At 42.5% G+C, this 22,119-nt stretch overlaps 1 protein-coding gene across 4 annotated transcripts in view; it reads left to right on the forward strand.

The window, feature by feature from the left end:
• Positions 1 to 22,119, forward strand: part of SEC31B (SEC31 homolog B, COPII coat complex component) — a 205,175-nt gene that overhangs the window by 9,406 nt on the left and 173,650 nt on the right. For 3 of the 4 annotated variants that reach the window (XM_033940950.1, XM_033940949.1, XM_033940948.1), the window contains exons 4-7: positions 4,354 to 4,549; positions 9,392 to 9,487; positions 20,072 to 20,212; positions 20,346 to 20,488. In XM_033940950.1, coding sequence (XP_033796841.1) covers positions 4,354 to 4,549; positions 9,392 to 9,487; positions 20,072 to 20,212; positions 20,346 to 20,488 — 576 coding nt within the window. The remainder of the gene's footprint in view (positions 1 to 4,353; positions 4,550 to 9,391; positions 9,488 to 20,071; positions 20,213 to 20,345; positions 20,489 to 22,119) is intronic. The other variant, XM_033940951.1, reaches the window with a different exon arrangement.

Here is a 22,119-nt window from a genome sequence, read left to right on the forward strand (position 1 = left end):
TTTTTTTTTTTTGGCAGGTCTGGAGCTGCCGTAGCTATTGTGTTTGTATGTATGAGTATATGTCCTGTGTCTGTGCCTGACACACACACTTGCACAACACACTCGGAAGAACAGCTTTAAAAAGAAAAAAAATTACACAGTTGAGTAGGCAGCCCTGCCCTTGCTCTGCCGGCTCATCTGAATTGTGATCAGCTTAGGCTGCAAGGGAAACCCTGAACAGCTAAGCTGGCAGGACTCATCAGAGCCACTGAGCTCAGCTGATCACAGCTCTGCTCCCCCTTTGCTGCCTCAGCTGATCAGCTGCTCCAGTGAGTCCTGCCAGCTCAGCTGATTGCGGTTCCAAAGCCCCAATCAGCTGATCTGCTGGGGGAGAGCAGCAGCAGCAGGAGAAGGAAGAAATCCTGACAGAGGGGATAGAGGAAGGATCAGGCACTAGGCACAGTTCCTTTTTTTAGCAGACTGCTCTGCACAATTAGTATAAGTTTATAAATATATCAGGTTGCAAATATGTAGATACGTACTTAAATTGTAATAGGTCAAACTGAGTACTATATACTGAGGTTCAAGGTTTTATCCTTAGACAAGCAGGCAGCATATTCTCACATGTGGGTGACACCATCCATGGAGCTGCGGTATGGACAGTGGAAAGCGTAGTATCACTTTAAGCTTTATCAAGCTTTTAGACTGCCCGCACTGCACGTGTGTGTATGCCTTCCTGCCCGATGTCGGCTTGCGAGGTCGTCAGTTTTTCATTTTCCATAGAGTGAAGAAAACGTATCTTTTTTGTTTCTCTGTCGAGTTGCCTTCCTGTTTCTCTTTTATTTAAATCTTTTCAAGGATTTTAAGTTTGTCTTCTACTGCTTTTCTTCAAAATTCAGCAAACTAATACTCCACTATTCTTACATCAATATTTAATACCATATTCCCCAGCTAGATCTCTAAGATCAACAGATCAGCATTTACTGATCATTCCGTCATTGAAAGTAATAGGCACCAGAAGAACTACAATCTTTTCTATCTTGGGACCCCAGCTTTGGAACAAGCTACCAACCTATTTACGTGCTGAAAGATCTTTAGGTAAATTTAAAAGCAAACTAAAAAGTTACCTATTCAAGGATGCATATGAGTCTTAGATTAGATAATTTTCTATCTTGGGACCCCAGCTTTGGAACAAGCTACCAATCTATTTACGCGTTGAAAGCTCTTTAGATAAATTTAAAAGCAAACTAAAAAGTTACCTATTCATGGATGCATATGAGTCTTAGATTAGATCATTTTCTTTTTAGATCAAGTCTTATCTTTAAATTTTCTAATAACCCGTCAGATGTTGTCCTTCCCTAAATGTTTTTCTAAATCCTTTTTTTTTTTTAACAATTGTAGTTTATCCCTCCCTTCCTTATGTATCATTAATTAATTATGGATATGATTGTATGTTCATTGTTTTAAATGGTTTTATTTGTCCCCTCAATTTATTATTGATACTGCGTTTATATCAAAATTTTAATAAACTTGACAAAGAAAAGTAGAAACGGAAAAGAAATTTTGGAATTTCCTCAAACTTCTTTTACTTAGCGGCCTTCACACAAATTTCAATTCTGCCTTTCTCTGTGATAATCGATGGATTTTCAGCTTTGTTTCTACTCCAACCCGGCTTGCCCTTTCTGACCGTATCTGGCTCTGTGGCTATAGATTGGAAGAAGGAAAACACTATTGATTAATGTCAAAAGTTGTTGGGTTTTTTTCTTATTATTTATTTCCACATATAGATCTGGAATCGGACTTCCAGTGACTGGGACTGGCTGGTACCAGAGGACATCGATGCTTCCATCTGTGATATATTAGCATCGTGTTTCCTTGATCAATGCAGCTGCATCACAGCTGACAGAGCCCTGCCATTAAGCATCGAGTCCTCTTGATGAATGGCCTTTGGGGCGATAAAGGTTGTCATTTCTGAAATGCATCACCTTTTCAGGCACTCGCGCTTCGATGCTTCTGATACTTTTAATACCATTGATGTTACATCCTCATGGTACTTCCTTAACGATGGACATCGATGCTGATTAAGACTTCATGCTGTTCTACATCGGTGCTATTTCTATGCTGGAAAGGCATATCCAACAAAGGTACTTTTCCACCATTGATACCCATTCAGTAAGGTATCGGTACATGATCTGAGATTGCTGGAGGTTGACTGTAGACTAATCTCTACTTCACTGTCAACAACCTCATCGATGCCAATCAGTCTGAGCACAGTTCTTATAAGGCGAAAGGTACTGCTTTGGAGTCTATCCTCAAACGTCACTCTACTTAGTATCAATGTTCTTCAAGTCATCATTGATGTCATCTTTAGAGCATCGGTATGTATCTGTGGGTACAGTGCTGCATATGGGTGTACATCGTCAAGGCACAACTCCACATTGACTTTGGTGTCGTCCTTCTGTGCAAGTTGTGTTGCTTACTAGGTGTGCATCATCTTTGAGGTGTCCCACCCCTCGACACCCTGCGGCACCATTGATAACCGCTTAGTCTCGGGTATCGGTGCAGGATATTTGTTCCAGGATTGATGACTTTCTCCACTGCTTCACATCGGTTATATCGCTATGTCCTGCTTACTTTTGACAGAGCATCACATCAGCTGCAGTTTGAGGGACTGTTCCTTTTCATCGGAGTGGTACCGAACACACAAATTATTGACACCGTCCATGATTCTCTTCATTGGAACATTGATCACCAGTAAAACCAGTAGATGTTCTTCACATTGAGGCTCTGCATGACACAGCATTCCATCTCTAGTTTCTTATTTTCCTGTGAGCTCCGCTGCGCAGACTCGCATAAGAAGGGAATTTGATGTTTTTTCACAGATGGCAACGCTACTTATCTTGTAGCATCATTCTGGGCCCAAAAGACATCAACGTTTTGTTCACGTTGATGATGATCTTCCACATACGACTTCAATCATCTTCAAAGCATCTTCATATTCAATTCAGGAAGGCAGAGAGGATGGTCTGCACATGCGTCTGAATCGCTCTGCAGCGATCCGTGCGATCGCTTGTGGGCATGTGGCTGATCAGATCGTTTGCATGGGGACACTTTAGTGAATCGGTCACCTGGCAAGACTCGGACATGGATCGCCCACGGATCGAATTGGAAAGGTGAGTTTAGTGAATCTAGGCCTATCTTCCTTATTCCATCCTTCTCCTCTTTCTACCTTCTCTCTGTAAGTCGCCTTGAGCCTGCATAGGTAAGCACGACACACAAATAGAAGATTAGATTAGATTTTTAAAAAGTAAGAAGACAAGCAGTGTTTACTTTTGTGCTTATGCACTATCAATGGACTTTCTCTATATTAACCATTGAAGCAGATTGGTTCTCTCCTTTACCTTCAAAGCAGGACCAACCAGGTTTTGTTTGTTTGGTTTTTTTGGTTTGTTTTTTTACTGAAACAAGCCCTCCACTGTACCATCAATGTAACATTGCGGGGATGATGAAAAATTTGTCCCTGTGTCATTCTCTAGCAGAGAGCTTCCTGTTTGAGTTCTGTTATCTCCTTTTTTCTCCTCTTCACACTAGGAGAATGAACAGGCTCATTCTCACCCTTTTAACTCCTTCCATCTAGATTTATATCTAAAAGATCACCAACTCCGTTTTTCCATAACATTTTTAAAACTTGTTGGAACATAATAATTTAATCGAAAGAGAGCTTTTATCCAGAAGAAATGTTTGAAGTGTACAATTGGTATTTCACAACAGCAAAAATAGTTGAACAGTAAGGAACTTTTTTTAAAAAAAATCACAAATTATTGTTGTGTAACTGTTTTTCAAGCTTTTCAAGCTTATGTTTTTTAGGAAATAACCCTTCACTAAGGTTTGCTTCCAAAGATTTAACCTCCTCCAAATGATTTTGAAGTGTCCATATATTAAATAGCTCTAGACTTCAGTGCAATTATTTTAATTACTCTCTCCCTAGTGAACTAATCTTATTGTGGCAGACAACCAAACACAGCTGACTCAATTTTAGCTATCAGTCTTTACAATTCCAAATGGATAACTTCCTAAAGGAGTTACACCATCAAACCAATTCCTGGTTCCAAAGTACCTGAGAGAGACACTGTTATGAGGGCTAATCTAGCCATGGTGTTATCCAGTCTTCAAATAGCTGTAATGTGTGCTACTCTTTGGTATTGGACTTTGGATGACATAAATAGAGGTAGCCATCACATCTGTTGTTTAGTAAGGTTTGAACAGTAAGCTGAGGCTGTATGGGATTCAAAGGTTTCTATGTGGGATGACAGGACTTTGCAGTAACATTAAATTTGTGCACAAGTGCTGAGATGGGTTCCTTTTTCTCTTTAGGTTTCACAAGCTGATCTGGGGGAGCTTTGGAGTGGGGCCCTCTGATTTCTCAGGGGTGATTGTAGGTGGAGGGGATAATGGAGTGATAACTTTGTACAGTGCATCCCAGATCCTAACTTCAGGGAAAGAGCCTGTGATTGGACAGAGTCAGAAGCACACAGGTCCCGTGAGAGCTCTTGACTTGAATCCTTTTCAGGTACAGCATGAGTTCATTGTTTAAAGAATGTGCACCACTAACCATAAAGAGGTCCTGTCTCACTGGGGTAGGGGGGCATTGATTTGAAATAATAGAAATATAAGATGCCTAAGTGTTTAGTATATGGTGGTGGTGGTCATTGTTCCTCAGTATTCAGTCTTAGCAGGAAATCACTTTTTCATTAATTGTGCTTAAAACAGCAGTACTGTAATGATGATCAATTTTTGTGTTAGAAGACAAATAGTATATTAAAGCTAGAACACACATTATAATGTTCCTGCTAGAGATGATCCTCAAAATATCCACTGTTTTCTAGACCCAGTTCATCCTAAATGTTTATTTCTAGACTTTCATTTTGTTTTGTCCTAAGACTACATAGCATATTTTTTTTAATAAAGTTTTTTGGAAGAGACTTATGCACCTCTTTTGTGAGTATCCCCTCAAGATTTGAAACCTGTACTTGCAAGATCTTTATACTGTAGATATATTATAGTGGCAATGATATTGTTTTTGATGCCTGTTGACATGGCAACACTGCCTTTTCCAAGGACAAGCAGGATTAATCAGCCACAAGAAGTTACATCTGATGGCACTGATGCAGAACTTCCCAAACTTTTAGCTAATGTGATCCCATTTTAATGCTAGAAAAAGTCACACAACCCTCCAGATGGTGATCAATATAAATTAGCAGGGGGGAGGGTTTCCCTCCTCAAATACCTCTCTCCAATCTGAGCTGATCCTTTCTCATGGTAGTCCTATTAGGTTTCAATTTGCTGATTTTGAGTTTACCTTGTGAATTATATTTGGTCATTTTACTACTATGCTGTTAACAAAATTGTAAGATTTATGTTAAACTGTACCTGCTGTATACAGTGTTCCCCCCCATGAATTTGCAGTTCATGAATCGCAGACTCACTAATTCACGGTATGCTCCGACCACCTCTTCCTGTACTAAAGTCGGGCTACACCAATCAGGAGCTGCATGTCAAAGCAGCTCCTGATTGGTGTAGCCTTACTTTAGTAACAGGAAGAGGTGGTTGGAGCATACTGCGAGTGATTTTCTGCATCCGCTGGCACTCCAGCTGCCCTCTCCTGCCTTTTGACAGGCACACAGCTGCTGCTCCTCCATCATCTCTCAGCCCATTCCCTCTCGCGCTTCTTCAGCTAAATTGCTCATGCAACAACTCCTCATGTGTGCCTCAGTAGATCTTCCATTATAGCTAAACATTCTCCAGCAGAACCCTTTTCCATAACTTCTTTCAAGCTAATTCCACCCTCAAAAGCTTCCTCCAAGAGTTCCATATTTAAACCCCCCACCCATGGTATTATTTTCCTTTTGAAACCTAAATCTGGAGACAGATTACAATTGGTAGGAAGAGAGGACAGGCTGACAGGGGCAGCGAGTCTTCTCTTGCATAGGCTACAGCTACTCTCCTCCAGCTGATTCTGCACTCAACAGTGATCTGCAAATAGTAGTAGTAGTAGGGTTACCAGATTTTCCAGAACTACAATCCGGACTTATGGCCCCACCCCCAGGCTCGCCCAGTTCCGCCAGTCACGCCCCGCCCCGCCCCCTGAACCTGTTAATTTGTCAGGAGGGCATCTGCACATGCGCTGGTGTGACACGATTACATTGCACGGATACAAGTGATGTCACCGCGTTGCATCTGCCCATGCGCAGATGCCTTCCCGACGTCACTCCTGGCTGGAAGCTTTTCAAAACCCGGACAAAGTGCCAGGCTTTGAAAAGCTGTCCGGACGCCCGGACATATACTCTAGAAGGAGGAAATGTTCGGGAAAATCCAGACGTCTGGTAACCCTAAGTAGCATTATTAATGAAATCAGGAAAGGGGATATAAGCCAGTGCAAGCTTTCAGGCCATTTGTCCTTGCAGGTTTTCTATTACTACAGAATCCATGTGAGTGGAATTACTGCAGGGCCTGTGTAAACCTGCTGGTTGACAAGCCCCATGTTAACTACCAGTAGTAATGCTGCTGGCTCCCGAACGGTTCTGCTGTGTGAAACACTTGGGATGATAGAACGTTCATATGGGGTCTCATTTGGGGGTGGCAACCCTCAAATTGAGTAGCCCTGTTCAACATAGCTGTGGAAAAGATTTCTAGACAATTTATTTTTAATATTCCACATATCCTACAGTTCTATGCAGATTACAAATTATTCAGGTACTAAATCATTTTTTCTCTATCTAATGTACCTGGGGCACTGGGGGATTAAGTGACTTGCCCATGGTCACAAGGAGCAATGCGGGATTTTGAACCCACAACCCCAGGGTGTTGGGGCTGTAGTTCTAACCACTGCACCACACACTCCCTTTGCTCAGCCTCAATAGGTTTTCCCTAAATTTCTTATCTTCAAACAAAAATTATACCCTTCCCTTCTCCCTGTCCTTGATCAAACACCTCTCCCTCAAACGCATACCTCTCTCTACCCCCTATCAATTGCATGCCTTTCCTTCTCCAGTGCCCCCCTAGTGACCACAGTTATGAAATTAACACATGGTGGGCTCAAACACAAAGAAAGATTTCTTCCCTTAAAAGTGCTGCTGATTCTTCGCATAGGCTGTCAACAGTGGAAGCAATGTGAATATTGGTACAAGCGAGAGTTCAAGTTTTCAAGTTTTATTAGGATTTTATATACCGCCTATCAAGGTTATCTAAGCGGTTTTACAATCATGTACTCAAGCATTTTCCCTATCTGTCTCCGTGGGCTCACAATCTATCTAATCATCAGGCATTCCCCTAGTCTGCAAGGCACTGTGGAGAAGGAGCTCATTTATCGGCTTGTTTCGTGTCTAGTCCGCTTGTAGAGACTTCAGACCTTCTCTTTACAGCTTTTGAATACTACCATTGCATTTGTCATCCCGTTAGTGTCTATTTAAAATGATTTTCAGTAATCCCTTATTACTTTTGTCCTTCTGTGGTTCTATTTTTTTCTACTTTGCTGATGACAGAGACTTTGGCTCGGTCCCTGACGTTGGCCTCAGCCCTTGGGTGACACAGTTCCTGTTCACTGGCAAAGGTCCAGTGCAATCTCTGCATGCTAGAAATCTCGCAAGACTATGGCTGGTCACGGCTATGGGAGCGTGATGATCTCATTTTGACACATTCTACAACCCAGAATGGCACAATTCAGCGTGGCTGTTTCAGTATGGCTGTGGTGAAACATCCCACGATGAACTGGTCGCAATGAATCGTTCCATTCTGGCATCTACCATCTTTTCTGTAAAAAAGTACTTCCTGATGTTAATTTTTAAGTTTCCCTCCTTGCAATTTCATTTTCATGTCCCTTAGGTCTATTGCCTTTCCATCTGTGCAAATGTTTCCATGCTATGTTTCAAGAATTTAAATGTCTATATCTTCTCTATCCCTCCTCTTCTTCAAGGTATACATATTTAAGTCTTCAATTCTCTCTTCAAATTTATTTAGTATTTATATACCACTTATAACCTAAGTGGTTTACATTCAAGTATTCAAGCATTTTCCCTATCTATCCCAATGGGCTCACACTCTACCTAATGTACCTGGGGCAATGGAAGATTAAGTGACTTGCCCAGGGTCACAAGGAGCAGCGTGGGATTTGAACCCACAACCTCATCTTTTGATACAGGCCACATAACATTTTGGTCACTCACTTTCATGTGAATGGTTTGGAGTCAGGTGTTGAAACTGGATGTGTTAATACACTCATTTCCCTTACCATAATAAGAAAATATGTTTAGTTAGTTTGTTCTCTGAAGCCTCTGAGGGGTTGAATAGTTTTCACCCTACAAAAGTTGTCTCTTCTGTCCATTGGCAGCAGTGTTGCTGCAGTTCTGTTGTTGGAAAGTAGTTCTTAACTAGGTTTTCCTACATGTATGGCAGACTAATCCTGTTCTTTCTCGGAGAAAAGAACATTATTTATCTGTAGCCGATATAATGTAGCTGATAATCTTGTAGACAACAGGTTATCCTGCATACTCCCCTTCCATGCAAGGCGTTGGCTTGCTTAAGCTTGAAATGATTGAGCGCACCTTTTAGGTTTTTCCTGAGCTGTGTATTCTGTGTTGGCATGGACAGATGACATCACCCACTTGTGTGCCAGCTTATCCTTCTTGTCTGAGATACAGGTAAGCAACTTCGTGTTTCCTGTATCTAGGATAGAGGAAGTGGCTACGAAAGAAAACGCTTTCAAAAACAGCACGTTTCCTCTTCCTCCCCAAATAAAAGAAAATTCAGCCATAGGGGAAAAATGGTGTGTATTCCAACTTCTTATTGATGCAATTTATTAAAATATGTAGGTAGTACTGCTTCTTTAGTACTGTACCATTATATTCTATACAGTTTTTAAAATATGTGTATATACTGTGGTATAATCACATTTTCCTTCATGCTTAGGAGATTCCAGGTGAACTGAGTGAGTCTGACTTCTAAACATCCCTCACCTTCTCCTAAATACACTCTTTCTTTTGTAAATGTCAAGGACCTTCTCAGTAATCCAGCAATTGACTGGTTCTGGGTTTATGTCATTAATAATTGTACATTTTGAAAGAAAAACTAGTAAAAGCTGTCAACATGGAGGGATGCAATTTTATGGTGAACGCTGTGATTGGGACACAGCTTTTGAGCTGGTGCTCGGAAACCACTGCCCTTCAATATGGTATGGATATTAAGTCCGTTGGGATTCATTCTTAGCATTATTGCTTCCCTCCTCTCTTTAGATATGTGTACTTGATCTTGTAAGTCTTTAAAATGACATACATTGTTTTCATTTTGTTCCATTTGACAGCTTCTAGATCAAAATATTTGCTTTTTTTGTTTCTGTAACTGCTATTTATTTTCCTAGAGTAATCTTCTGGTCTCTGGTGCCAATGACTCTGAGATTTACATCTGGGACTTGAATAACTTCAGTGTGCCAATGACCCCAGGAACTAAATCCCAGGTAAACTGCACTCTTATCCTAACATTCACACTTTCTTTATGTATCAAGCTTTCTTGTGTGGCTTGCATTGCGTTAACAAAAGCAATCGAGGTTGAGCTTTCCCATTTAGAGTGTCTGCTGGGATGCATACATCCAATGCGTCCTGTCCTTAGGATTACATAGTTGTCTGGAATGTGACATATGTAATGGGGAAATTCTGGGAACTACCATGTTTTCTGATGATGATCTACATTCAGTGACTTGATATGTATTGGTGAGTTTATGGTTAGATTCCAGGTGACAGATGTCTGTCTATAAGGCTAAGTACTGTCCTTATGCTTAGGATTAGCATAAGTTTACAGACTCACAGGGGCATTTATAACCCAAACAATATTTTTTTCTCATTTTTAATTGTGCTGTCAGAAGATATGAATGAGGCACATTAGAACAGTGAGTGTGAAAAGCTTCTACTGATGCTGCATATGCTGGTTCAGCTCTGTGATGGTTCAGTGAATATGGACATTGTAACTATTTCCTTTGCATCTTCATTACTTCCACTACTACTAATAATAAGAACATAAGAATTGCCGCTCCTGGGTCAGACCAGTGGTCCATCGTGCCCAGCAGTCCGTTCCCAGGGCGGCTCTTAGGTCAAAGACCAGTGTCCTAACTGAGTCTAGCTTTTCCTGCGTACATTCTGGTTCAGCAGGAAATTGTCTAACTTTGTCTTGAATCCCTGGAGGGTGTTTTCCCCTATAACAGCCTCCAGAAGTGTGTTCCAGTTTTCCACCACTCTCTGTGTGAAGAAGAACTTCCTTACGTTTGTACGGAATCTATCCCCTTTTAACTTTAGAGAGTGCACTCTCGTTCTCCCTACCTTGGAGAGGGTAAACAAACTGTCTTTATCTACTAAGTCTATTCCCTTTATTATCTTCAATTTTTGATCATGTCCCCTCTCAGTCTCCTCTTTTCAAGGGTGAAGAGGCCCATTTCTCTAATCTTTCACTTTACGGCAACTCCTACAGCCCCTTAACTATTTTAGTTGCTCTTCTCTGGACCCTTTCGAGTAGTATTGTGTCCATCTTCATGTACAGCGACCAGTGCTGGACGCAGTATTCCAGATGGGGGCGTACCATGGCCCGGTACAGTGGCATGCTAACCTCCGACCACAAAGCAAATGAGGAAGACAACAAGGCAGCAGAAAAGGATACCGTGGAAGAAACAGTAGATACTGCTAAGCTTAAAAAGTCCAAGAAGGTAACACAAAGGGAACTCAAATGTATGTATACGAATGCTAAAAGTTTGGGAAACAAAATGGGAGAGTTAGAAGCAATAGCAAAAAACGATGAACTGGAAATCTTTGGCATAACAGAAACATGGTGGAATGACGAAAACAAATGGGACACAGTACTACAGGGATACAAACTGTACAGAAAAGATAGAGTGGGGCAGAAAGGTGGAGGTATTGCCCTATATGTTCGGGAAGGATTAGAATCCGTGAGAGAGACTATGGCGGAAGAGAAAGAGAAGCTGGAATCTCTCTGGATCAGGATTCAGACAACGATGCTGACATAAAGATTGGCCTTTACTACCGACCGCCGGGACAGAGGGAGGAGACAGACTCGGAAATGATAGAGGAAATTAAACAAGAATGTAAGACAGGTAATGTCATAATCTTGGGGAATTTCAGTTTCCCGGGGATAGACTGGGACCTGGGAACCTCCAACTGTGGCAAGGAGGCAAAGTGCCTGGAAGTGCTAGGGGACTGATTCCTGGAACAGATGGTAGGAGAGCCGACGAGAGGAAACGTCACCTTGGACTTGGTCCTAAATGGCATTTCGGGTCCGGCAAAGGAAGTAGAAGTCACGGTTCCGCTGGGGACGAGCAATCACAACATGATCAACTTCAAACTTGATGTTGGGAAAGGGAAAGGTACCAAAACCTTAACCACGACTTTAAACTTTAAAAGGGAAGATACGACAGCTTGAGAGCCATGGTGAAAAAACAGATCAAGAAAAAGATGGGCAAAGTCATAACGGTGGAACAGGCATGGTCCCTACTGAAAAATACTATCACGGAAGCACAAAGCCTCTACATTCCGCGGATGTCCAAAGTAAAGAAAACCAAAGGCAAAAGAGAGCCGGCATGGCTTACCAAAGAGGTGAAGGAAGCCATAAATGAAAAGAAAGACTCCTTTAAGACGTGGAAATGCACGAAAACATCCAAAGCTTGGAACAAACATAGAGATGATCAGAAAAAATGTCACAAGGCGGTGAGGGTTGCCAAAAAGGTCTACGAGGAGAAAATAGCGCGAGAGGCAAAAAATTTCAAGCCTTTTTTTAGATACATAAAAGGGAAAAAACCGCATGGGAGGCGGTGAGACCGCTGGATGACCTGGGGGGAAAAGGGTGCATCAAGGATGACAAACAAATTGCAGACAGACTGAATTCCTTCTTTGCGTCTTGTCTTTACAAAGGAAGACACTGCAACAATACCTGACACAGTGAAAGTGTTCAAGGGAGTCATACAGGACAGCCTCACCACAGTAGAAGTGGACTTGGACCAGATTTACCACCAGATCAACAAACTTAAAAGTGATAAATCTTCTGGACCAGAAGGAATTCATCCGAGAGTCCTAAAAGAATTGAAATTTGAAATCGGAGAACTATTGCAAAAACTTGCCAACCTGTCAATCAAAACAGGACAGACACCGGACGACTGAAAGATAGCGAACGTCACACCGATATTTAAAAAAGGATTGCGAGGAGTGTCAGGCAACTACAGACCTGTGAGTCTCACGACTGTCCCTGGAAAGATGGTTGAGGTGCTGATCAAAGATAGCATAGTCTGGCACCTAGACACACACGACCTGATGAGAGCCAGTCAATATGGATTCAGGAAAGAGAAATCGTGTTTGACGAACCTACTTCAATTTTTTGAGACAGTGAATAGACAAATTGATAGTGGAGAACCAGTGGATATTGTATACTTGGGACTTTCAGAAAGCGTTTGACAAGGTTCCACATGTAAGACTTCTCAGGAAATTACAAGGCCATGGAATAGAGGGAGATATACTAAGATGGATAGGCAAATGGCTAGAGAACAGAAAACGAGAGTGGGCATAAATGGGAAGTTCTTAGAATGGGAAAAAGTGACTAGCGGTGTACCCCACGGCTCGGTACTTGGACCCATCTTATTTAATATTTTCATAAATGACCTGAAAGAAGGAATATCCAGTGAAATCATCAAGTTTGCAGACGACACAAAGCTATGCCAGGCAATCAGATCGCAGAAGGACAGCGAGGCACTCCAGAGTGACTTGAATCAATTGGAGAAGTGGGCAAATTAATTTTAATGTGGAAAAATGCAAAGTGATGCATTTAGGCAGAAAAAATAAAGATCACAAGTATAGTATGTCAGGTGTAACTCTGGGAAAGACCGAACAGGAAAAGCACCTGGGTGTACTGATAGATAGGACCATGAAACCGTCGGCGCAATGTGCTGCGGCGGCGAAGAAAGAAAATAGAATGCTAGGCATGATAAAGAAGGGAATTACGAGTAGATCAGAAAAAGTTATAATACCGCTCTACAGAGCCATGGTCAGACCGAACCTGGAATACTGTGTCCAGCATTGGTCTCCCATACCTAAAGAAGGATATAAAACTGCTAGAGAGGGTGCAGAGACGAGCAACGAAGCTAGTGAAAGGTATGGAGAACCTGGACTACGAGGAACGACTTAGGAGATTGGGGTTGTTCTCCCTTGAGAAGAGGAGATAGCGAGGGGATCTGATCGAGGCTTTCAAAATACTGAAAGGATTTGACAAAATGGAGCAGGGAAAGCAGTTATTTACAATGTCCAATGTGACACGGACAAGAGGACATAGACTGAAGCTAAGAGGGGACAGGTCCAGGATGAATATCAGGAAGTTCTGTTTCACGCAGCGAGTGGTGGACACCTGGAATGCTCTCCCAGAGGAAGTAATTGCAGAATCCACTGTTCTAGGATTTAAGAGTAAACTAGATGCACATCTTCTTAAGAGTGGCATAGAGTGATACAGGTAAGGGTAAATTAGATGCACATCTCCCTTGAGAAGCATACAGTGATATGGGGACTAAAACTATGCCAGAGTAGACCTGGCGGGGCTTCCACGTGTGCGGATCACCGGACTTGATGGACCCAGGGTCTGATCCGGAGATGGCAATTCTTATGTTCTTATGTTCGTGATCCCCTTCTTAGTCATTCCTAGCATTCTGTTTGCCCTTTTTGCCTCCGCCGTGCATTGCGCGAATGGCTTCATTGACTTGTCGACCAGTACTCCCAAGTTTCTTTTCTGGGGGGGTCTCTCAGAGTACTGCACTGGACATCCTGTATTCGTGTATAAGATTTTTGTTACCGACATGCATTATCTTACACTTATCCATGTTAAAACCTCATTTGCCATGTCACGGCCCATTTCTCGAGCGTGTTTATGTCACGTTGCAGGTCTTCGCAATCCTTCTGTGTCTTCACTACTCTGAATAACTTCGTATCGTCTGCAAATTTTATCACTTCGCTCATCGTACCAATTTCCATGTTGTTTATAAATATGTTGAAGAGCACGAGTCCAAGCGTCGAACCCTGCAGCACTCCACTCGTGATGCTTTTCCAGTCCGAGTATTGTCCATTTACCCCCACTCTCTGTTTCCTATCCACCAACCAGTTTTTAATCCACGTGAGTATTTCACCCTCTTCCGTGGCTCGCAATTTTTCAAAGTAGTCGTTCATGCGGGACCTTGTCGAAAGCCTTCTGAAAATCCAGATATACAATGTCGACCGAGTCACCCTTGTCTATCTGCCTGTTAACTCCCTTGAATAAGCGCAGCAAGTTCGTCAAGCAAGATCTTCCTTTGCTGAAGCCGTGCTGGCTGGTTCTCATCAGATTGTGTCTGTTAAGTTGGTCCATGATACGGTCCTTTATCAGCACCTCTACCATCTTTCCCAGTACTGAGGTCTGTAGTTTCCCGGATCTCCTCTCGAACCTTTCTTGAAGATCGGCGTAACATTTGCCACTTTCCAGTCTTCCAGAATCCTTCCTGATTTGATCTACAGATTGGTTATTAGTTGAAGCAATTCAGCTATTACCCCTTTCAGTTCCTTGATTACCCTCAGATGGATGCCATTCAGTCCAGGGGATCTATCATTTTTAAGCCTATCAATCTGCCTGCATACTTCTAGAGTGACCGTGCCAGTGTGGATAGGAAAGGGCAAATGGGGTGGGGTTGGGTGAAAAGGTTATAAAATAAACCCACCAGGATGTTTGATAATAACACCCAATTGGGCAGGAAAATCGAATCGAAAAATAGGCTGAATCAAATCAAATTTTTTTTTCCTGAATCGGGCAGCACTAGTATTCAGTTCTCACTGCAGCTTCTTGATTTTCATATAGGCTCTCTATCAGCTGAGTTATTTGTTTGGGTATTCCCATTTGCACTAGAGTTCTCTATATTTTATTTTGATCCACACAGTCAGAAGCTTTGCTTTAGTTTTGGGGGGGTTTGGTATTCTGTGCTCTTCTCCAATATCAATGTAACATTGGCAATAACGTCTCTTGTTACTTGACCTTTTCTAAAATCAGCCTGAACTTCGGGTAGATCTTGCTCAACATATGATTGGAGTCTATGTTTTATTTTCAGCAATATTTTGCTGGCATATGGAATTAATGCAGTTGTTCTATAGTTGTTACAGTCCTTGGCATTATCTTTTTTCGGTATAGGTGTGAACAGTGATCTTCTGGCCATGTATTTTCTTCCAAATCTGTTGACATAATTGAGTTAGGGCCATGATAGCACCTTCTGAGCCTTTTATTAATTCAATTGGAATACCGTCGATACCAGGTGACTTGTTTTTCGATGAAGCCTGCTGTGGTGATTCCACCCAGAGATGATGGCCAGGAGGATGCCACTCCTCAGAGTCTTGGATGATCTTGACAACAGATGCCAACCTTTACAGCTGGGGAGGTCATTGCAAGGGTTATCCAGTACAAGGAAAATGGTTGCCCTCTCAAAAATAGTCAATCAGTTGGCTACAGCTGAGAGCCATCTACCTAGTGCTTCAGATGCTGGAAAGAAGTCTCAAAGTAAGGTGTTCAGGGTCTTCTCAGACAATGTTACAGTGGTGGCCTATGTAAACAAGCAGGGAAGCACCAAAAGTGCCCCCCCCCCATAACATTAGAAGATCACAGGTTATTTCGTTGAATGGAAGTTCACCTACAGTCTCTATCAGCAGCTCATGTTGCAGGAGTGGACAATGTTCAAGCCAACTATCTGAGCTGGCAAACCCAGTATTCCAGGGTGTGGTCCCTATCCCAGAGAATGACAGCATTGTACGCTGCTGGTTTGTGGCCAACTTTTGATCTCACGGCAACAGCAGCTAACAAGAAAGCAGTAAGGGTCTTCAGCCAAAGATATGAATCCGGAAGTGCAGGCATGGACAACTTGGTGCAATAATGACCCAAGATAGACCTGTTGTATGTTTTTCCTCAATGGCCCTGTTACATGGATCTAGTGTGACTACAAAGGGACAGTAGCCTCAAGCTACCTCTGCATCCCACTCAGTTGCCAAATGAACCATTTCAGGAAGCATCACTCATAGACCTTGCCATTTTTAGGGGTAATTGCATTGACCAGAAGAGTCTCTGAGCTGCAGGCCTTGTCCTGCAGAGGCTGTTTCTCAGGTTTAGTGACATGGGAATATCAGTATGCACAGTGCCATCCTTTTTGCCACAGATCATTTCGCTTTTCCATGTAAATCAAAAAGTGTGCCTGCCCTCATTCAGACTGATGGGGTTCAAGAAGGAGGACATGACCTTGCAGTTGTTGGATGTCAAACAGATCCTTCTATGATATCTTGAAGTGATCAATGAGTTTCGTCTGACCGATCATCTGTTTGTCTTGATGAACCCCAGCCAGCTTCTAAGGTGTCCATTTCCAGATGGATTCGCATGGCCATATCTGCAGCGTACATCGGGAGTGGACAGTGATCCCTGATATCACTGAAAGCGCACTCGACTAGGGGATGTAGCAGCTTCCTGGGCAGAATCTCAGGCATTTCCACCTAAGCAGATTTACAGGGTAGCAACATGGTCTAAATGTAACACATTTACGAAGTTCTATAGGGTTGATATGGCGGCTCACCTGGACACTGCTTTGGGTCCTCAGTGCTGGCAGCAGACTTATCTGGCACGCCAAGGACTCTAGGTGGGCCATATGCTTAGATAAGTCCCAACTGTTTAGGATCTCTACACCCATTGCACTGGAAAGAAAGATTAGGTTTGTACTTCAATAATCTTCTTTTTTGTAGGCTGATGTATGTAGAGGTCCTGAAAGCCGCCTGTTAGTATTTCTTTCGCCTGCTTGTAATATCCAGAACGATGCTACAATACAGTAGACAATCTGCCTCAGTCAAGTATGTCTTTAAGAGATTGCATTAAACTATTTTAGCAGGGTTACAAAGTGAAGAGGTTTCTGTAATTCAGGAGCCAAACAAGAGTTGACATAAAATGCCTTAATTGTTAGGTCAGGTTGCTCTCAAGTAGGTGGCTTGTTTGAATCACCTTGTTTTTAAGTTCTAATTTTTCTGTCACATGTGTTAAGCATGTTACTTACAGAGCAAAACAGAACTTAATTTTTGGGGGGAGCTTCCCTGTTTCCCCTCCTTTCTGTTTCGATGATATTAGGTTGCTTTGGTAGAAACAAGCTACAGCACAGCTCACTGGGGAAGGAGGCGGAGCCAAAGAAAATGATTGCTGCTTTCTGCAAAAACACACAGGGGTCACTACCCAACTGTTCATTACCCCTGCACCCATCTACAAGAGAGAAGATTATCGAGGTAAGAACCTAATCTTTCTAATCAATAATCACAACACATAATAAGAGTGGTTTAACTTCTGATGGTCCTTCTGATATACAAAATATGTATTCATTTAGAAAATATACATTTACCAGAAGTTAAAAGAGGTTATGAATTAAGTTATCAACACGTCTGTGGAGTCGGTACAACAAACCTTTGACTCAACTGTGATGTCTCTATTTGTCTGATGTTAAACTTAACTCGGACTCCTATTGGAATTGAATTTTAAATCCTTTTGTTCTGGAGTACTAATAAATATAAGTTATATCAGTACTTTAGATTCAGGAAAAAAATATGTACCATATATACTCAAATATAAACCCATCCAAATATAAATCAAGGTCACCTTCCCCCTACCCCAAAAAAAGGGAGGAAAAAGATTGTTTCAAATATAAACCGAACTTGTGGCTAGAGAATGACACGGGGAAAAAATTTGTCCCCGTCACCGGCCGACTATCCTCTGCACCTGAATCTAAGGCTATATGCTACCATTCTGTAATGGAACCTGGGAGCCCATTCACTGCTATAGAATAGGCGTTCCCTGTACAGTCTCAGGGTGCCTACGAGGAAGAACCCACTTGGAAAATTGCCCCTTATTTTTTAAGGATTATAAAAATAGAAGCAATAATATGAAAAACAAAACCCAGCCTTAAAACAGGCTGAATTAATTTGTGAACCATTATTTAAAGGATACTCAGAAAAAAATATTGTTTTCCCTTAACTTAAATGAAATAAACATATTCCTATCCATCATTTGACTATAGCTAAGGGCAAAAGAACCTCATAGAGCTGCAGTGAAATAGAAAAGTGATTTTGTTTTACTGTAATCTCTGCATTAAGTAGATTTGCACACCCCAAGCTCCTTAAATCTTGATGCACTTCTAGCTTTTCCTGTATCAGACTTTGCAAGATTAATAAATTATTAATAAATAAATAAACAGTTAAAGGATGAAAAAAAAAAAAAGCCTATAAAGTTCAAATCACAGCTTGACTAAACTCAAACTTTTTTGATTTCATTCTTCCTGGCTGACCACAATAAACACCAAGGTTGGGGAAGGGGTAAAACGCGGACCTCACAGACCTGACGGACCTCGCAGATCTAAACCTGTACCGCCTTAAAAATCTGAGGTCCGTGTCGGTCCGTGTCCGTGGCGAGAGCAAGCAGAATCAGGTCCGATGTCCGTGCGTTTTTTTTTTTCCCTCAAATGGTATACCACTACACTTGCTGCTTTTACTTTCTTCGGGCCTTCCTCGTTGCCGGGACCTGCCTACTTTCTGTTTCCGCGAAGGCAGGACCCGGCAGCAAGGAAGGCCCGAAGCAAGTAAAAGCAGCAAGTTGTAAGCTTCCCTCCGGGGCTCTATTGTGTGCATGCTGGCTTCCCTTCTCTTCCCTCCGAAACCAGAAGTAGCGTCCCGGGGGGGAGGGGGGGAAGAGAAGGGAAGCCGGCACGCACACGATAGAGCCCCGGCCCGGAGGGAAGCTTACAACTTGCTGCTTTTACTTGCTTCGGGCCTTCCTCGCTGCCGGGTCCTGCCTTCGCGGAAACAGAAAGTAGGCAGGATCCAACAACGAGGAAGGCCCAAAGCAAGTAAAAGCATGCTGGCAAAAAAAGGCAGGCATCAAACAAAATTTTCGGCGGCGAGTTAGCACAGGAAGGAGCATCGGCGGCAGCAGCAGGATTAGCTGGGTGGTCATCTAAATCAGCCGGGGAGAACACTTACTTGTACCTGACGAAGTGAAACGAGTGAATCCAAGCGAGGCAGCGACTGCAAACAAAATTCAAATCCTGGGCTCGGCTCCGAAATCCAATCGCTACTGCTGCGCTACAACCCATTAAATATCAGGTGTGGCAGTAGCGATTGGTCCTCTTCTTTGAGCAAAAAGAACTGACCAATGAAGAGCCTGTATATTAGGGGGCAGAGTCAATGCGGCAACGTGCAAGTCGGGTTGAGGAGACAGACCACGCGGAGACAAACATGGCCGCTGGAAAAAATCTGACACCCGGTCCCGAACCAAAGACTCACGGTGAAGACAAGGTAAATAACGGTACATAGAAGGGGGTACATTTGCCTGCGGGGACAAATCTTTTCACCGTTTTTGCGGGCGGTGAAAACTTTTGTCCACGTGTCTGCGGCGATTTGGCTATGGAGTCTCCATAGCCCGCAGCCAAACCGCAGCCACGCCGCGGCTCCCTGCGGGGATCGCTCCCCGTGTCATTCTCTACTTGTGGCAGTCTCGCAAGGTTACTGTGGGAACTCGCATCGGCCATTTTGAGTAGTGAGATCTCACAGGGCAGAGCATAGGAGGATTGCTCTTGCCCTGACTTGCCACTGGATCAATAGGGCTTAAGGTAGGTCTAGGGAGAGGCCCATGATGGGTCTGAGAGGAGGAGGACTCAAATATAAACAAAGACCCGCATTTTGGGGCCATTTCTTTGGTGCAAAAATCTAGTTATATTTGAGTATATAAAATTTGCCTTTAAAAAAAAATAATAATAATTTTGAAGCTGTAATTAGTTCTAACTCCACCCAAAATTGCTTCTACTTAAACTTCACAGCCCTGGTTATTAAGTCTGATCTTTTGTGGGTTCTTAGTTCTGAGTGCTTCAATTTTGCATTAGAGTGTTTAGCTGCTATCCCTTGTCAAGAGGGAGTAAGAGAAATCCCTAGATTGTAAAGTTGCCTTGTACTACACCCTTCCACTTCTCACTTTGCAGCCTCTAGAGGACATCAGTGTGGTATCTTGGAACAGTCAAGTACAGCACATCCTGTCTTCAGTACACACCAGTGGGAAGGCCGTGTTGTGGGATCTTCGGAAGAATGAACCCATTATCAAAATTGGTGACCACAGCAACAAGGTGAGCAAAGTGCAAATAAATGGGAAAGGAAGCGAGCATGGTTTGGGGAAAGGGGATTAGGGGAAGCTGGAGCACAGTATCAGGGGATGGAATAACAGTGTAATTTTTTTCTTTTGCTTTCCTGCATTGGTAGATGCATTGCTCAGGAATGATGTGGCACCCAGAAGTAGCCACCCAGTTGGTGCTTTCTTCTGAAGATGATCGCATGCCAGTTATTCAACTGTGGGACTTGAGATTTGCCACCTCTCCTCTGAAGGTGCTGGAGAATCATACAAGGTAAATTTTTAGCTACTGTTTTTACAGGTAGAAATGTGGCCCTTTTTTGTCATAACATTAGGGAACCCTTCAGTAATGGGGGGGGGGGGGGTGAATGATGATGAAGAACTGAAAAATTTTAGGTTTGGTTTCCGTTATGAAATTTATAGTATGCAGGCTGGGAACACATAAATAGGTGTGGGTAAGCAGCATGTTGGGTTAGACACAAGTGGTCAGGTTCTGAGGAGATAGATATATAGTAGAAAATGTGAAAAGGAGATGGCCATGTATCTTTGCAAGATACATTTTGCCCAAAGCAAACTGACCAATGTTTTCACATATCAAAATAGTTAAAGTTTCACAGATATAATAATAATAAATGATATTCAGATCACTTAAGTAAGGATCCGGAGTTGGTGATGAGTCTTGAAACATCAATTGCTTTTTTTCACACATTTCATAGAGTCAGAAGAAGGCAGGAGGTTCCATACCATTCAAAATAGTTGCATGTGGACTTGAGCATTGCTTCCAAGGTATAGATGCTGTAGATACCAGAGATTCAGTTGATGATCAACAGCAACCTCCAAAGAACAGTAGAGGACATCCAGGATCCTGCAGAATTAAACTCAGTGCTCTCTTCAGTGGTTTATGAGACTGAGTTGGATAGGAAGATTGCCAGTGTTTGCTTGATATATCAACAATGTCCAAGTCCAAGCACTGAACTTTGTTCAGAGGATCAGGTGATACTTCTCAGTATGAGGTTGACATGAGACATCTTGCTGCACAGGTTACTGAGTTCTGAAAGGGAAATGTCTCTTTCTAATTCTATAATCTCTCTTGGTCTGAGTCCCAAGGATTCAAGTATTAGACTAATGGTCTTCAGTTCTGGAGCTGGCTTTTTCTTAGGTGTATTTAGAATCCATTGTCTTGGACTGTCAAGTCTGAAGAATCCAAGGCCCTTCTTACCTGTCAAAGGAATACTTTTCTGAAGTATAACATTCAGTTGACTTTGCATCAGTGCTCTCTCTATCCCATTTGGGCTGCAAAAATCAGAGGAAGTGGTATAGTTTAGGGGGTGAAGAATTTTTGTGCAGAGAAGAGGAGCAAGACTTGGGTGTGATAGTATGTGATGATCTTAAGGTGGCCAAACAAGTTGAAAAGGTGATGACGAAAACTAGAAGGATGCTAGGGTGCATAGAGAGAGGTATGGCAAGTTTGGAAAAAAAGAGGTATTGATGCCGCTGTATATGACTCTGGTGGTAGATGGCATGGAATAGGCTCCTGGTAGAAGTGGTGGAGACAGACTGTGTGAATTCAAGAAAGTGTGGGATAGGCACTTGGGATCTGTTAGGAAAAGTAGGATATAGTAGATTCTGCAGATGGGCAGACAGGATGGGCCATTTGGCCTTTAACTGTTGTCATGTTTCTATGATTAGGTATGTTTCCACCTGAAGATGCATCTTAATTTGATATTCAAGTTGCAGATTGAGAATGATGCCAGGCCATCTCTCTTTTTTGAATGCCCCTAAATAGCTGGTGGCTGAGACTGTTCACTCTTCTTTTCTAGGATGTATTCAGTATAATGTGGGAGACCACACATTTCCTACTGAGAAACGGACACATGTTAAGGTTGCTAGGGACTGGAAGAATTT

The sequence above is a fragment of the Geotrypetes seraphini genome, chromosome 4 (genome assembly GCF_902459505.1).
Source record: "Geotrypetes seraphini chromosome 4, aGeoSer1.1, whole genome shotgun sequence".
Classification (NCBI taxonomy): Eukaryota; Metazoa; Chordata; class Amphibia; order Gymnophiona; family Dermophiidae; genus Geotrypetes; species Geotrypetes seraphini.